General features: G+C 51.0%; 1 protein-coding gene across 1 annotated transcript; it reads left to right on the top strand.

Moving 5' to 3' along the window:
* Positions 1-1,393: 1,393 nt before the first annotated feature.
* On the top strand, positions 1,394-16,700 carry LOC106741933. The gene is made up of 5 exons (XM_014614382.1): positions 1,394-1,406; positions 8,364-8,584; positions 13,924-14,164; positions 15,824-15,992; positions 16,142-16,700. The coding sequence occupies exons 1-5, from the start codon at positions 1,394-1,396 to the stop codon at positions 16,698-16,700; spliced, it is 1,203 nt and encodes a 400-aa protein (XP_014469868.1).
* Positions 16,701-18,471: the final 1,771 nt, after the last annotated feature.

Raw genomic sequence — 18,471 nt, 5'->3', positions numbered from 1 at the left:
CACCTTGAAATCGCTCCGTGGCGGGATTTAGTATCCACCATGCAATCTGCCTTTTTTTCGTCTCCGGACGCTTCCCGATCTTTATGGACCTTTCCAAAGGTCATTTTTTTCACGTAGTTCTCACCGTATCGGTTAAGAGAGTGAGAATGTCCTCGGAAAGAATTGTACACCGAGAGAGGTAGTAGCTGGAATATCTGTTCGGCCGAGCTCGACGTTAAGAGAATAACAGTGCTCTCGATCGCGAGGCGATACGAATAAGCCAGTCGGCCGTGAGGACACGGATTAGAGCCGCGGAGAAATGAGTTTTCATCGCTACCACCGCGGCCATTTCGAGTATGAATACCGCGTAACGTATGTAATAGTTACATCAGATTAGAGCTCGCGGGGGCGAGCGTGTAACCAGGCCTAATGCGGGGGTAGGCATCGAGTCGCAAGGGGTGGAGGCGGATCGCACGTACGTCGCTACCTGCGAGGCGCGCACACAGCCGGGAAGCAAGGGGTGCTTTGGTAATCGTGCATTAATTTGCATCACAAAGTACACGCCACGCTACGCACGCATTCCACGTAGTTTTCCGCTCTCCGTCGCGAGTTCTCAAATCGCGATTTCTCCCGATTTCCCCGCGGAAAGGCGCGCCTTCACGACGGAGGAAAGATCGGCCGAGGGAGATGAAGACCCGGTCTCGCGCGAGGGTGGGCGCGTCTGCCGAAATAAACAGCCGCGAGATAACGAACGCGCTCGTAACGACGCACACGGGAGGGCTGAAAAATGAAGTCGTTCGCCGCCCTTCGAGCGATCTCGGGGCTCGATTCGTTCGGGAATGAGAGTCACGGTCCGCCACCGGCAATATTTTGCCGCGCTTTGGCTTATCGGTACAGTTGCATATTTAAGGGTTGCCATGTCAAGCGTCAAGCGCGCCCTTTGAATACATTTAAATTCATTAACGGCGAAGGCTATACTCCCGCGCTCTATAATACGTCGCATGGCGAAAACATGCACGCATACATGACGCGTGTGTGTGTACGTGCGCGCGCGATACGTACGGCGTGCTGGATCCAGCACGATGAGCGCTATGCTTCATTTTGTCGTTTGCATATAAGGTAAAAATACCAATACGTGCACCTGAACCTGGACACATTCTTATTGGTTTCTAACTACGAATATCTAAACTTCCGACCATGAATGTACGTACATACATTTAATACGCACGTGTATATTCTATGTTGAAAGTTTAAATATTCATATTTAAAATAATGAGAATGCCCGGATTCGGACACCTGGCCGGGTGTTGGTATTTTCACATTAAACACGCATTCTCCGGGTTTTTCTCTCTAAAATGGGCGTGTGTTCTTCTTCTGTTTCAGGCACACACGGAACAGCCGAACGTCCGTCACCATGCCGCACACCGGTGAGTACATTTTTCTTCTTTTCTAACCGATCGAAATTTCCAAAGAAGCATACCACACGATCTTTCCGTTTTTCTCCCTCCTTCTCTTTCTCTCTCCCTCTCTCTCTATCTTTCTATTCCACCTCGACGTCGTACATGTCGCATAACGTATGCTAATTCTTTCGCGCGAGAGACATCGCACCGACGTCGTAGCCGTGGCGAGCGACGGCCAGTTTGCTAAATAGCCAATCTCGCGATTCGCCCGTGAGAATTATAGCTTCGCCCGGCCGCTTCCTGATTTATGCAAGGGGGGAATGTAACACGTCGTTATGGTTTCCTTGGGACGTTCGGGCGGCACGGGGTCAGCTACCGTCGGCGAGATCACAGGACGACTCTTCCGCGCAATCGGCAGTAAAAATTAAAATTTCTCCCTTCTTCCTTGCCCCCTCGCGCCACGGTGCGCTCTCTCTCTCTCTCTTTCGCTCTCATCCGTCCACCTTGAGGCTGGCTCGAGGCGCACCGGAGGCTAAATTACGATTTGGAAGGTAGTTTGACAGTAATTAACGAAGAATTTTATACCGTGGATCGAACGCCGAGATCTATGGGCCTGTTATTAAACGAGTTTAATTACAATCTCCTGTCCTCCCCTTCCACCATGGTCTCTCTCCCGCCAGCCCCTCCGCTCGCCCCTGCTTCGCTGTGCGTTGGCCTAATATCCGTGTAAAAAAATTCCGCTCGTCTACCCCGAGCGGGAGAGCTCTCTCGATCGGTCTTTCTTTCTTCCGATTGCACACTCGGTCGCGATTTTCGAAATCGGGGAAAGTATTCCGACGTTTCATGGTGGCCGGTTGACCGGCCGGTGCCGGCGGGTCAACCGGTTGGGCGATCGTAAACGTTTACACTTGGGCTCGCGCCGATGCCGAATTCGTCGCGGGCCGGAATCGTCGGTGTCGGGCCCCCTTTCGGGCCCTTGCTCGTTAGCGAGTCGGCGAGGTAATGTCGAAAATCGCAGACGTACTAAGATTATATCCCTGCGAGCAGATAGCTATCGGCAGCCCCGAAGCTCACCTCGCAAATTCAATGTTGCCTCTCCCGGCCATCCCCGAAGTTCATGTTACACATGTTACCTCCCAATTATCACCGCGTTCGAGAGTCGCGGGAATAATCGCCGGAGCGATAAACGGTTAATAACAGCCGCCGTGGTTAACCATCTTAATACACTCCCATTTGGAGGGCCGGCCTCGTCGCGTGTGTGTCCCTTTTAAGACAGATGTCGGGCCCGATAGCTGGACGATTCGCGATACACGCTATTTGGCATTGATTCGGCACCGCGATGATGCCCCGATACTCGTTTGAAAGGAAGAAAGAGACAGAGAGAGAACAAGCGAGAGAAAAAAATCTGTTAGCATGGACGCGGATCGTGATTACAGGTAGGCAGGTGTAGAGTTTGGTTAGGGCCTAAATGGCCAGCGCGATAGCGATCGTTCTTGGCCGGCATTAGCCGGGCTAATTCTAAGCTAACCAGCATTATATCTCGAAAGATATCCCCTTCTTAATACGCTCGCGAAAGGGCTTCGAAGGGACTTCGTGCTCGCGTCGGTTTGACACAGTTTGAATTCTGTAATGTAAAAGGATCAGTGAGCTGATACGAGAGAGGATATGGATCGCTAATAACGTCGTTCTCTGCTTAATATCTCGCGATATCGTAATTCGCAATGCGGTGATGATAAAAATAACAGAGACTCGTTCGCGAATTAATCTTCTCGTCGGGAAACGATCGTGCAAAATAATTACGGCGGGAATAATCACTCTCTGCGTATCTTCACTGAGAAACAGTTCACTGGCCAAGATCGATGAATCATGTACAAAAGAGCTGAAGTGGAAACACTTCCACTAAAAATCAATGAATACTCAACGACTATCGGTAGAATATTATTTCACTGATTCGACTTATAGAAAGTATAGCGGATCTCGTGGAAGCGACATCGAGACGCGACGAGAAATTTCGTACGTACGGCGTCTCACTTCCCCGAGATTATTAGAATACACTTTAACGAGCGAGCTACGCATTTAATTCGGTAGCGGGTTCAGAAGTCAAGGTGAAAACGCATAAATTTGGAGAAAAGAGTCAAATCCTGCCGAAAACCTTTCTACGTGGCCGTTTAACTTGTACGCGAAATTATACACAAGTTCCGGCTCCGGCTAATAAAAATCTCTTCATTTCTCATTGGCGCGGCCAACTCGTCCGTTTCACCTCGCCGAATTAATCGCTGATTAATTCGGCGAATGGAGAATATAACGTCTCGTTGTAACATTATTATATTATCACGCGCAGATATCTCTCCGCGAACGCGGGGAGAGTACGCGAGGCGGTATCTCCTGAGGACACCTATTCAACCAAGCATCATCCGATTCGTCGTTTACGAGAAGAGCGCCGGGTTTATCGCGCTTTTAATCGCGAAGGCGACCGCGCCATTAATAGTGATTACCGCATTCGCGCCGCGGTAATACTCGCGCGCAAATCGCATTCCCGAACGTCCCATCGCCGATTTCGCCGCGTTTCCGCGCGCTTCGTTTTCCGCGTGTGCGCTTTTTGTCTCGCGCGGATCGTCCGTACTTACGATGGTCCGAGAGAGGTGCACCGTTAACGCGCGGCTCCATTATTTCGTGAGATCCGCCGGCAGATTTGCACTTAGATAAAGACACCATTTCGGCCGGTTTTTGCCGTAATAATAATTTGGCGGCCCGCTGCGCGCCCGCACGCATCCGTCTCCGCTTGTCCGCGGAGCGTGTATAATTCCCACGGCGTAATCGCGAGAGGATTGGCGGGAGCGTACCGAGGACATTAGGGGATGCGGGGGTGCAATTACTTACGTAAGAATCGTATTAGCGGCGAATCGCTCGAATCGACGAATCACTGCGGATTTGATTGTTTCTTCAATTTAAACGGCTCGAATGCGAATAATTTCGAGTCATCGGCGGTTCTAGTCGGTCTCTCGACTGCTTCGTTTACAGAGTCATTCTTTTACCGTCAACGAAATTATATGTTTAAGAATGCACTTTTGCCAAATAAGTTGGTGCGATTCAAATTAGCGTGTAATGTAAAAACCCCGGAAAATCTTCGATTCGAACTCTATTTGCATTGAAATTAAAGAGATGTTCGACGTGAAAATTTACGTTCTATTCGATTCAACTCGACCACGCAGATGCTTAACGCGCTCACCTCTAATTAGCAGTTTAGAGGCCACACGGAGCGTGAAACTCCAAGCGCTCGCGTCAAAAGGGTCGATCGTCGCGGCGCCGGGCCCGATTCGATCTTTATTTCCGGTTATAGCGACCGTTATGACGACCAATTTACTGAATAACGTGCATGCGAACACGCGAGACACACCGCTCGCATCCCACGGAAGTAATTTTACCCCCGAAAACGCGGGTCGCCTTACCGAGTGCGCGCTGTCTCGATCGGCCGACTCTTGAATTATCCAATAAAGGCAATCCGTCACGCCTTCGAGCAACAGTCATTACGAGCAATTGCGATCGCGAGAGGAGCGCACCTGAAATTAGAGATGAATATTTCGTAATTTCGCTCTTTCGCGCGCGCAGCGACGCCACTAATGACCTCTCTTACGCGGATTGCGGCGGCGGCGCGAATAAACGGCGCTGACGAGCGCTCTAATTGGAAGATGATCGCGATTTTTATCCGCCGGTTGTAAAAGCGTCTACATAAAGTGCGGAATTACTACGTCTCCCTGGGGAGGGAGAGAGAGACGTGTAAAAATCGACATCGCGGAAATAATCGGCCTTCCTCGTGAGAAGCGGCGGCAGCTCCGACGGGGAGCAGGAATCACGGGGAGTAATCGCGATCGTCCGGTCAATTAGCCCCGTAAAACGCCAAATAAAGCGCGGATTCGCGGAATCGGGCCGCTAATGGCGGCGGAAAAGATTGACGAAAACCTTTTCTTTGGGCCGAACGAACACGCGCGGCCCGGAGATCGTTATTTGCGACCGGCCGGCCGGACAGTCGTCGTCGGCGACGTTAGTGATCGAGGTAATGACATAATTAGTCGGCGCGGATAATAATTAGCGATCGTCTTGGTACGCAGTCCGGTGCATCCGGATGTCTACGTGAAGGCGCGTGGCTCGATTTATATAAGAGGCCTCACGGCATTTACGGCCCGGCCCTCTTTGCTCCTTTTGTATTCCTTCCCGACGGCGGGAGAGGCTGCAGGAGATCGTTGTTAGTAACGCCGCTGAGGAGAGCGGCTCCGCTTGCGTAATAATCATCGGGAATCGGATCGCAATTATATCCCTCCTCGTTACGCGCCACGTTATTATTCGTTAAACGTTATGCGGACGGTGCAAACACGGCTGTTTCCTCAAGATCGTTCGTAATTCCTCCCTCCCCTTCGTAACGATGACGTTAAATCAACAACGGATGCGATTGCAAAAATCTTCTTCACGCGTGTCACATGATAAATACATTGGCGAGATGTGTGCGTACACGAAAGCAAAGTTCGATTCCTGCAACTGAACAGACTGGATAAAAACTCGGCGACAACACGGAAAAAACTTTTACGATACAGCAAATTGTTAGTTACTGCATTGAGAAAAAAAAAGGTTTCGAAATTTATTCATGGAATGTAAGATTTATTTTACAGAAATAAGCGTTTATTCAGATGCGGCGAGATAAAATTTTATTTCTTAGCAAACAAACCGATTAAAAATATATACTCCGTCACAACCAGTCAAATTTTTTTCTAATCAATAAATATCGAAGAAATGTTTGGTTCTCTGAATTTCTCCCATTAATTCTTATAACCAAAGCGTTTGTTCGTTCATATTCAAACAAGAATATAGTTCGAGTCAACTAAATGAGTTTCTCAGTGTATTAATTACTATTTGCTGGATATATGGATAGCAAAATATTCCAACCAATATGGTTACGTCAACTATATTTTATTGTTGTCGCAATGACATTTTGTAAAATTTGTTGTTTTGCAGCAAAACCATTTCTTCCATGTGGTAAATCTTTTTTGCTGTCACTATAATAACAAATAATTTGCTGTGCTAACAAAACATTTTTCTCCTTCAAGAAATAAAAATTCAGTGACAAGGAGTAAGGTATCAGTTACTGAGAACATTCGTCTGAACTACCAGCTGTAACTTGATTAAAACAGCTGGGGTTTTCTCAGTATACACGGAAAAATAATTTCGTTGGTGTTGCTGAATTTTCCGTTATCTGACGGATGTTTTCTTTTTCCATAGAGCGTTTTAAGATTCTACGAGCGAATTTTTTCATTTGCTCTTCGTAACGGTACGTTAATTAAGATATACCTTTTTTTCGAACTAAAATTTCACAAACTGTGTTAGAAATGACCGGAGCACACGGCTCCCACGGGTTAACTCGCGGTCGAATGCTAATCGGCCGAAATTTCCATGAAATTCCAAGGCGCGTAATGTAATGATGCCATTAACTAGTCGTCAATGCGGACTACCGCGACGATTCGGAAATTAAGAACCGCTCGCGATGAGTAAGTCGATTTACGACGCGGGATTTAATTCTCTCTCGTCGACGAACGGGGACCGATCGTTCCGCGGCTTTTTCCGGGCCGCTCGCCACCACGGCGGCGGTGCCCCTTCGGCGCACGATTTCGTCCCGTTCTCGGGAGACAAACAGAAACTGCCATATAACTCAGATTTTATTTGGGCCTTAATGCGTGCACCGGCCGCAGGATCGCTTAAGCGATTCGGTTTCGACGGCGGAACATAAAATCGCTGATCAATTGGCGTTTTTATACGCGGCCAGCCGGTGAATCGCGGCTTACGCGATGCCACACCGGTGGAATAATCGATTTTATAAAATTTCCGACTGGGAACGCACGACGCGTTATACGACGTGCCCGATGTCGTACGCGCGGACATGATCGCGCGTATAACGCGTAAATAACTCGACGCGTTGCGTGATTTAAGTCTACATTGTGCGCGCGCCGGCGGATACAAATTGCCCGATTAGACGGTTTTATGGGACACGAATGCGAGGGAGGAGAGAGAGAGGGAAAAGAAGACGCAGAAGGAAAATGCAAAAACCACCTCTCTCTCTTCCTCGGGAACCACAGCGCGTCTTAACGCCGTTTACCTCTAATTAACTTTTACAAGTCGCTTGATGGATCCAAACTTAATCCCGACTCTTCCTCCCGTCACGGATACGTTATGCTAATTCCTACCGGTCCTGAAATCGCGATTTAATGTACTGTATTTTGAAGACGTCAGATTTCATTGGGCAGAAAGCTGCTCGTGGCAAAATGTCACTTAGTCGCGCACTTGGGACTTTCCGGAGGGAGCTCGGAGAAACTCTCGAACGTCTGGAAAGAAAGAAAAAAAGAAAAGAGGAAAAAAGGAAAAGAGGGAGGAGCAAGAGGGAGAAAAGGGAGAGAGAGAGAGAGAGAGAGAAACGAGATAAGTGACGACCGCGGGAAGAAGTCCGCTGGGGTACTTTCGCGGGAAAACACGCGTCTAAAAGGTGAGCGTCGCTGCGTAAGAGTCTCTCGTACCCGCTGACGAACTCGTTAATATCGGCATAATCTCCCGTAAAAGCGGCCGAGTACCTCACGCGGCGCGTTAATTGCAAGCGAGCTTCGAGGCGCAACGAGAACGCGCTTACGTACGTGCGTAAACACACACGGAGGCGATCGGCCGCGCGATTTCCCACCTGGTGTTTACCGGGGAATAATGATACATCTCCGAGCGGAAGGGAGTCCTAGGTCCTTTTGCGGTGATATTCGTCGTGGCGACGTCGAAGACCGACCCGCTGCACCTGCCGCCGACCTTGCGAGCCGCGCTATTAGCGGATTTTCGCCCGGCCCTCGTGCAAAATCGATAAATACCGGCCGGATCGCCGCGAAATCTCGAATCGTATTGCCCCTCCTTATCGCGTCAGATCGTCAGCTCATTAAACGCAATAACGATCTTCTGCTTCAGGACAAGCCGGGGTGAATCAATTAGGCGGCGTCTTTGTGAATGGCAGGCCGCTGCCGGACTGCGTGCGCCAGAGGATCGTGCACCTCGCCCTGGGCGGCGTCAGGCCGTGCGACATTTCGCGACAGCTACTCGTGTCCCACGGCTGTGTCTCCAAGATACTCACGAGGTTCTACGAGACGGGAAGCATCCGGCCCGGCAGCATCGGCGGCAGCAAGACGAAGGTAGGATCCTCGAGTCTCGCGGAAGTAAAATTACGCGCGCGACATCCGAACGGCGAAAATCGAGAGGCTGAAGACGTATGTAGGCGGTCCTTTCATTGTTTAAACTGTTCAATGGATCATACTTGGAAATTCCATACTTGGAAATATTTACAATTGGTATGTCATTGCCGTATTGAGACGCGATGTTATTAAACAATTACGCAGGCCTGCATAGCCTGTCTTCATTTTTTCCTTATCTTTTCAACGGTTTTCTCTCCTTTTTCTCGTACTGTTTTCTTCTTTTTATATGTCCTGCCTTGTGTACGTATAAATTGTTTTTACATCGTTACGTTATACATCGAAGTGGGATTTATTTGGTTGGCTGAAACCGAAGGTTTGGTTCTCCGAAATTTCAGAGGTTTCATAGAACCAAACCTTAGTTCTTATAACCAAATAATTTGTTCGCCCATATTCAAACAAGAATTTAATTCGATTCAACTAAATGAGATTCTTAGTGTAGTCGCTAATGTAGTTTCTACCAGTTAAATTTATTAATTGCTGTAGCAACGACTCCAGCTGTCTCTGTTTCAGCTGCCACAACTAGATATTACCTTCTATAACTAATTCTTCCTTTAAATGTAAGAATCCGGCGTACATAACAGCACGGTAATAGAGCGACTAGAGGATGAGGGTCGATGCTGGCAACTCCGCAAAAACACATGAAAACAAGTTGGCATCGCGAGTATGTTTGCGGTCGATGGCACATCTCTCTCTCTCTCTCTCTCTGATGAGGGAAAAGACTAAAACAGAAGCGGGGGGAGGTAAGCGAACGGCACGGAGTCGCGCGTTCAGACATTCCTGATGTGATTTTAAGTAAGGGCTGCGTTTCGACCGTGCGTGCAATTATCCAAACACCTTGCAGCGGCGCGGCATTTGCATAATTTCATGGCTTCGCTCGGTTTTCTCGCTGGTACCGGCGGCTTAGCTTCGCCTCGCACGCCATGTCGTCGTCGAATGGTGTCGCGCTGCGGGAAATTAATCAAACCCGCATATCGATCGATATTACGGCGCGTGGAAAAGAAAGGCGGACGGCTGAACGCGCGATCCTCCGTCGTCGATCAGCCCACGGTGGATCAACAACAACGCGCGGGGAACGAGCCTCCGATAAAGTCGCGAACGTACGTCCAACGTCTTCGTTCCTGTCTGCGAAATTTAACGGCCAAGATCGCGGCGTTTATCTCGCGGGATAATCCGCGTCGTCCGCGGCGGCGAACGTCGTTTCGCCCCCTCGAGTGCGCATCGCTGCTATCGCGCGGTATCGCGTATACGATCCCGCTAATGACAATATAATTCCACGGTGCGTACGCCGGGAATTTCTTACGACGCGCCACGACGGGACGGGGTTGCGGCTTTCGGCTTAATGAATTTATTTTAATAACGCCGCGCGCGTCCGTCGACCTTCCTCTCCGCGCGAGTTGCGAGTTCGAGAACGCCGAGGGAGAGAGAGGGAGTCGGTCCGGCTCTCATATAGGAACCCTGAAGAGGGCATTTAAATTCCGGCAGTGTGGCACGGGAGGCCGATTACGCGCGCATGTAAACGATAGTCATCATCCGCCATTACAGCGTTCGGTTTTATTTTGCGTATGTCAAAATAGTCTCGCGGCGGAATAATGGTCGCCGCGCTTAATTCGGCTCGGTCTTCCCGCTGTTCTTTTTAACGTTCTTTGTACCGTCCCTCTCTTCATCCCGCCTCTCTCCGCGCGCCTTTCGACCGACCGACCGACCGACTTTTGTTCGCTTTTTCACGTGCGACAAAGCGGCGATGGTAACCAATTTGAACGAGGAGTTATAGGGAGGGGAGAGAAAAGTCTTTCGCCTCTCGATAAGCTCGCGAGAGCTCGTATAAAGGATCGCTCTCTTTCGCGGCTTGCATACGCGTACACTCGTACGTGCCAACCCGCCCACCGTCCTCCGCAACAAAGGATCCTCTCCTGGGAGGAGAAGATCGTTAGATATCATCCCCGAGGCGCGCCGAGCACACGTCACTGTCCGTCTGTAAGTGGCTTTTACAGCGATTTAAAATTACGCCGATAATTAAATAATGGCTACTAGGTAAACCCCGGCCTTTTGATTGCGCGGCAGTATTAACTCGGCGCGTATCAACGTCGAGTCCTCCCGACACCGGCATTTAACCGCCCCCTCTTGTCCCCTTCTCCACTTCCCGTTCCCATCACGCGTCGATTTCCATCAGGGAGAGAGACGTTCCGATTTTCCTGCTGAGTAACGAAAGATGAACGGCGCCCTGTCAAGATAACGTTGCCCTCCATTTTGAGTCTGTTATTACGACTTTCCGCGCTCTCTTTCTCTCGGCGCACCCTCGCCCGCGGTATCGCCCTTCGCTCGTAGACGATCTCTCTTTTTCCCTCTCTCTCTCTCTCCTCGAATTTGGCGCAAAGCCCGATTTTGGTTTATTTCGCGCCTCGGGCGGTATTTACGCCGAGGTTTGGCGCGATAACGGTATTTAATTAAATTTACCTTCGAAGCGCGCTCTCTCGTCGAGACTCCCACGGCGCGCGCGATCTCTTCGCCGACGACGCGCAATTTAGCGTGCGATTTCGCGAATTAATCGGCGAACTATCGGCGAATCTACACGTGTACGGTATGTAACATTTTCGAGGCATGTCCACGTACTTTCTCCGTTATCTCCCTCTCTCTCTCCTTGACGTACGCGTGCGCGTCAATGCGATACGCGTCGGATAATGGGCCGGCGGCACGACAGAGAAAATTGTCTCATGAAAAATGCACGGGCCGTCGAAGCCGCTGTAATAAAGTGGAACGTCAAGAAAAAAATCGTGCGATCCGCCGCTTCGTCGACGAGCATGTACGTGTGTGTTAGTGAATGTATTCGTGTGTGAATGTGGTTTCTCTCATATACTATTCACGGGCGTGCGCGCTCTCTCTCTCGCTCGCGCGGACGGAATACGCACTTCGTCCTACGTTTACTCCAGCTTCGATCGCGATCTCGCGACGTTTCTCGAAACCGTGGCGAGGGGAACTCCTCCGTGAACGCGCGATAAATATTGTCACGGCTCCGGTCGCTGCGAACATTCATTTCCGCGCGCGACGATCGGACGTTTTTCCCCGTTTATCGGGCAATTAAGATCTCGCCGTGGGCGGTCTCGACGGAACCGCGTCGTGTGCTCGATCGGACGTCTATTTATTTTTCAATGCATGATTTAGCGCGGCACGCTGAAACGCCCGCGACAAATAGAAACGAATAGGCCGCCGACGCGGAAAATGGCGCCTTGAGCGACGCCGGAGGAATCGAAAAATGAAGCGGGGAGGAAGAAACGGAAAGAGAAGAAGTCAGCGTAATTTCCACGCTCCTCGGAAGGACGGATTCTCGTTCGTGTTCGTTCGATCGACGCGCCCCGAAGCATGGGAAAAAATGGGGCGAAAGGTGCCGACGGTCATCGCTGTCCTTATCGTCGGGGAGCACTCGAGGGGCGCCCGGAGCGCATGTAGCGAGCCGCGCAACTTGTGCGCGATAATTACCGAGTTGGTCAACCTGTTCGGGTATATGCGGGTTATCTAACGTTTAGTACCAGATGTCCATCCTGCTTGGCCAATTTCCTCCGACGGTCATACAGACACACGTAGACGCACACAGCCGGGCGCTCACGCGTGTGCACGTGCGTGCTCGCGCTTCGATGTGCTCGGCGACGCGAGGGTCCGCATTAGGACGCGCGTATATATATTGTCGGACCGGGGTAATTGTGGCAACGACGACGGAAGTGTCAGATTAGAATCTGAGATGCTCCCGGGAGCACGCGATGCTTGTCCTAACCCCCTCAAACTATTAGGCGGCCCTCTCTCGGTTCCGACTACCCTCGAGGCGCAGCCCTTAAACGTTCCCGTTTCCCGTCAGTGGTGCTTCCACCTGCGAGATTACACTACCGTCGGTAATGACGATTCGTTCTCGCTCGCGTTTTCTCGAAAGTCATCTCGACGCGTGTATGTCATCGTCCCCGAAACCAAAGAAGAAGGAGAGAAAGAGAAGTGGCTCTTGACATTCCACAGCACGATGAAAATTTTCATTAAATGGAAGATTTTTCGTGAAAAATTAGTGAATATTCACTGATTATCGGTAGAATACTCTTTCATTGATTCAATCGGTGACATTTCCACTGATTCAACTTGAGAGAATAAAAGGACAGTTTCGTCGAGCCGACGCCGATCTGTACACGGGAAACCATGAGGAAACGAAAAATTTATGACTGCTTTATATTCAAGAGTCATAATTCTTTTTAACACTATTGTACGTCGACCTCCTCTCACTCTTTCTCTCGCTTTACTCTCTTCATCTTGACGCGTTCACCGTCCGTCTTTATACCATTCGTATCGATCATTGTCCTCCGCATCGACACTTAACCCGTTCCTGTGCCGAACAATTTGCCGAGAGATCGTATCGGGTCCACGCGACTGGGCACAGATTACCGGCGCGCAAAGCGCCGGGAACGCGAGAGAGTCTCTTGAAATGGGATCTCCTTCTCGGTGCAATCGACAGGTTCGGTGATACCGTTTCGTTCGGCGATACATACCTGCGCAGGAGAGAGAGAGAGAAAGGGACAAAAACACGGACCCCTGCGCAGACTGAGGCGAAGAAGATGATCATCTTTCGCCGGCGACTGGTGCATCTCGCTCGCACCGCCGTCGCCCCTCAAAGAGATCAGCGATCTCGAAATCTGTACGGGCCGAATAACATTTCCATCGCGTTAGCATAAAATTATCCGCGTGCCATTACCGTTCATTAGCAAGTCAAATTGGCCGCGGCCAGATTGAGCACCACTGGGGCCCCGCTTTCGGGGTACAACCGGTGGGCCCCGTGGCAGGCACCGGCGAACGAACACCGACCAACCCGTTCGTACCCTCGGTGAACCCAGGTGAACCGGGGCTGACGCCGAAAAACGGCGAGGGTACCTTTTCGCTATCTGATTTCGCGACCCCGCGCTCTTCACCTGTGAACGACATATGCGCGTGCGACCCTCTCGCCGACGACGGCGCGGCCGTGTTAATTTGCCGATGAGATAACGCGGTGTTGTTCGGTGCTGTAAAAAAAAAAACGAAAAGGAACGGGGAAAAAGAGACGAGACGACTTCGCGAGACGATTAGCAACGGCATCCCGACACTGATAAGCATCTTCACGGGAGACGAGCACGAGCGTTATAAATCGCCGGGGAGTTTTACGAATAAAACGCCGACGACGGTCGCTGATAAATAGAAAGCACGAATTCCTCATTGCGCAAAAGGGCGAGGGGCTTTGGCGCGTGTCTGCATAATTCGCGTTTCTGTCGTTTCAGCAAGTAGCAACGCCCACGGTGGTCAAGAAGATTCTGCGAATGAAGCAGGAGCAGCCGACGATGTTCGCCTGGGAGATCCGCGAGCAGCTCGCGCGACAGGGAGCTTGCGATCCGCAGAGCCTACCCTCCGTGTCTTCGGTCAATCGCATCCTGAGAGGTGGCGGACTGCATACCGATCTCCCTGCCATCGAGGGCGGCACATCCGGCGCGTACGCGTCGCAAATCCCGTCGAACACCAGAGGTGAGTTCATACCTTGACTTACTACAGTCGGGAAGAAAGGAAACGAAACACGCGCAACACTTCCGCATCGTATCAGGGCGGCGTAGGTTTGTATAAAATATATCTCAACTTTACCGACAAGCTCACAGGATAGATTCTACATAAAAGAAGTAAACAAAAAAGTCTTAAGTCGTCCTTGAACGTTTAATTTCTGAGATATAGCAATCTTGTTTTTAAGGAAATGCATTTTATCCATTAAATCGTGTTTTACAAGAGTAACTAGAGCACAGAACGTAGACTCTGTCTTGTAAATTGATCGGTAAGATTCACAAGATGCATAGACCAGTACATGGGCTGTTAATCGGTTTCTAAACCGAGAAAGATTCGAAATCTCGTGATCGAGCGGAGCGGGATAAAGCGAGCGGGGCAGTCGAGAGATGCGGGCGCATATTTTCGCCACCGAGCCTGGCGAGGCCATTATACACCGGCCGAGGCTGCGTTGCGAGTGCACCATTACAGGCTAATGATGCCCTAAACACCTGTCTCTAGCGTGGAATTGCTTTCCGTTGCGACGGATCTTTTTGCGTTATTTCCAGAAGAAAGACGATAAATGTCCAAAAATGCGAAAGCCCAGCGCCGAAGGAGAAGAATAGGGAGCGGACGCTCGTGACAAGGGGGGATGGGATGAGAACTTGAACGAAGGATGAGTGGAGGGCAGGGGGGGGAGAACGAAGAGGGCAGATCTCGAGACACCCCGTTGCCGTGATTGACTCGTCAGCGAAAGCCACGCCAGAGCAACAGACACGCAACCCCCCGCCTCCGTCGTCGTCGCCGGCTCTGCCGGCGAAACGGAAAATTTGCCTCGCAATTTGTGCCGCTGGATGCTGCTCGGAGTGCTGCTCAATTTACCGGCTTTGAGCAGCTAATTGCGAAGCGGCGCGTCTCGTCTTCATCTTTATTTTAAACCATTCCCCTCGCGCGATTGACAGTCTACGAGTTCGTCTTCGCGGGATCGCGCACCACGAAAGAGAGAGAGAGAGACGAGAACGCAGCTCGTCGATAAGTACTCGAATTCGATTTGTATCGCGCGCGTGTAGCTCATTTGCGAGCGAACGGCCTCGAGACGCGAGAGCATGCTCGATACTCCCAATCGCCGCGAATTATCGTTAAAGCCCATATTGTTAGGGCCGACTTCGGACGGGCTCCGTCTATTATGGCGAATAAAAAGTGACGCATGCACCGCACGCATGGCGCAGCGGATCTATTTATACGGCGATTAAATTCAGCACGGAAAGGTGGAAAGAATACGACGCACTGACGTCCCTTGACAGCTTCTTCACGATGAAGTGGATCCTCTCCCAATTGTGCCGTCGAAAAAAGGACCGTAGACTCTCCTTTCGGCTTTCGCGATCAATAGCCTGGCGCGATCGCAGCCTCCCCCCNCCCCCCCCCCCCCCGGTCTTTAATCCCTCTCATTATATTCAACGACGTTGCTGTCTTTCTTTATCACCGATATTATGCGAGAAAAAGAAAATAGCGTGCGCATGTATTTTCGATAAATACCCTTTTATCGGCGTGATATCCACGCTGATTCTCGAGGAAGCTCCTCCGAGAAGCAGCTTCCGAAAGTAAGTCAGGCATCGTAATGAACGCGTAACGAATGCGATTCTCCCTTTCCAGATGCGCTCATGAGAACGGACTATCAGCTGTTCTATTCGGGGGCGTTGGGACCGTTGCACATCTCGGCGAACACCGGCAATACCGGCACGCCGTCGTGGAATCAGAGCTTCTACTCGTCCCTCTACCAGGCGACGACCCTGCATTTGCATCACGGGATGCAGTCGTTCGCGTAAGTCAGCACATTCAATTACTATCATATATATATTACAATTTTGTAATTCTACTGTTTACAAGATAAAAAAAAGAAAAAAGAGACACGATTCGACGAGACGCGAGGAAAGTGGCATCAGACGCGACCCCGCAAATTTGTGTTCGCAGACCCCTGGACGCGGAGCGTCTGTCGGATCAGAACGGCGCGCAGGGCCAGCTCGAGCTCAAGTCGAGCTCGAGCTCGACGGCCGGCAGCGATGACTCGCTGGACAAGAGCGACCTGGACGAGAACATCGAGTCGCAGGAGCACTACAAGTCCTTCCGGAACGCACCGATCATCCTGGAGCTCAGCCAGAAGATCGGCAGCGACCGGAGCGCCTTCGTCAGGCACGGCACGCCCAATTCGGCCGTGAACCTGGACAACGCGCGGGAGAGCCCGGTGACCATCGTCGAGGCGAGCCGGCAAGACCCGACGCAGTCGCACAGGATCTTCGAGGCGAAGAACAGCGGCTCGAGCACGACGATGATGACAAACGTGGCGACGACGACGGCGGCGGCGGCGACGGCGGCGGAGAATCAGCCGCTGCAGCCGCAGAAGAAGAAGAACCCCTACTCGATAGAGGAGCTCCTGAAGAAGGACGAGAGCAGGTCCACGCCCAGGAGGCCGAGATTGCACCACGTCGGAGTGGTGCAGCCCTGCGGCATCGTCGTCAGCAAGGAGATCTAAGATCGAGGACGTCGAGAGGGCGGCCGTTTCACGCGAAGATCGCCCAGTTCGAAGCTCGTGTTGTTCATTCGCGCGAAGCATCGAGCGTAGTTGGCGTATTCGCTGACGAGGTGAGAACGGACATTGCACAGTGCGGTGGACGTACATCCCGGACTGTAGGTATGTGTGTAGTGTTAACGCTAAGGGCGCGAAGAAAGGCTCGCGAGTGCGATTCTCGTGGTATTAGTCCGGATCCCACAATTGATACAGTAAGCTATTAGCCTTTTGCTCGAAGCAATAAAATGTAAGGTAATTCCTGACAAACGGCGTTTCCATACTTTGTCAGTTACTATGTGGAGCGCGAAACGATTTATTAAAAATATTAATTGCAGCAATTAGAGCAAAAGGCGAAAAACAACTCACTACGTCTAGTAGTTGTGAGTCCCGACTTACGCGCGTTCGCACGAAAGTCGTTTCCTCGCGCCCGACGAGTGTAGCCATCGCGGATACAGTGAGAGTAGCGAGTGTCCTAGATGTTTAACTACTTAGAGTAACGAGTAAGCGTAGGAGAGTTTGATAGAGGTAAACGGGGCAGAGATCCAAAAGCGCGGATGCTTCGGTCACTCCGCCGGTTAGGACGTTTTACGAGAGGTAAAACGGATCTCGGAGGGAGCGGATGCGTCAGCCATACGTAACGATAGGATCGACGATGTACTGTCGATTGTAACGTAGTGAAGTATACGTAATATATCCTCTCGTGTAAGTTAACTTATAATTAAATTATTTTCACTCGTTCCGTCTCGCATCGGTAATCCTGACCGCCGTTTCGCGCCCAATCGACGCACGACCGTCGAGCGTTTCGGAAGACTCCGAGAGATTCCGCTTAGCCGCGCATCCCCCCCCCCCACACACACACACATCCGTTGGCCTCATGAGCGAGCGGCGGAAAAATGCGCTCCCGGAAAACCGGGAGAAGCCTCGTCCGTTACTTTCGCTGATGATTTATCTCGAACGATGCGCCGTCAAATCGGCGCGCGATGAAATATCAATTAACATCGCCGACACGTCGCACGTAATTACCACCTTAATATAACGCCATAAATCCAGCGCTTTCAGGCTACACCGGGCAATAAAATTCGACATTTGCACATCTCCCTTTTTCTCTCTCTCTCTCTCTCCCTTTCTTCCTTTTTCTCGCGAGACGACTCGACCGAGACGTAACTCCGCACCCACGTAAATCACCAATGCGGGAAGGGAGGGGAGGAAGGAGCGAAAAAAAAACGTGATACCACGCTTGACGAAAGGCGTTAACGAACGGCGGGCATTTCGACGAGATCCAACTTCTCTGTCGCTCGAAGCAATCGGCAAATATTTCGGCTGTTCATTTGACGGTGTACACCGGCGCGAAACGCGTTGCTCTCGTGCGACACATCGTACGGGCGATTACAGGCGTCCGCCTCCATTGTGGCTCGCGCTTTAGAGCTCAGTGAAAATAGCCGTGCGATGCCGTTATGCGCAGATCGGGCAATTAAACGAAAGCCTAATAAACAAACGGCTGTAAAGCATGCGCTGGATGGAATACTCACACGTGAGCCGCCGTCGTCGTTGCTGCGGCGGCGGCGCAGTAAAGCCATAAACGGTTCGGTCGAGGGTGTCATACGCGGACACGCCGTGTGTATACCTTGTAAAATACGACGATACGTCGCTCACGTATAAACAGAATTAAATACCGGCGTTACCGAGACGAGCGGCCGGTAGGGCTGTCCTTCCCACCTCCCTCCCGTTTCCCGCG

Source organism: Dinoponera quadriceps, unplaced genomic scaffold (assembly GCF_001313825.1).
Source record: "Dinoponera quadriceps isolate SergipeBrazil2010 unplaced genomic scaffold, ASM131382v1 scaffold458, whole genome shotgun sequence".
Lineage (NCBI taxonomy): Eukaryota > Metazoa > Arthropoda > Insecta > Hymenoptera > Formicidae > Dinoponera > Dinoponera quadriceps.
This window is presented reverse-complemented; position numbering and strand designations above follow the sequence as displayed.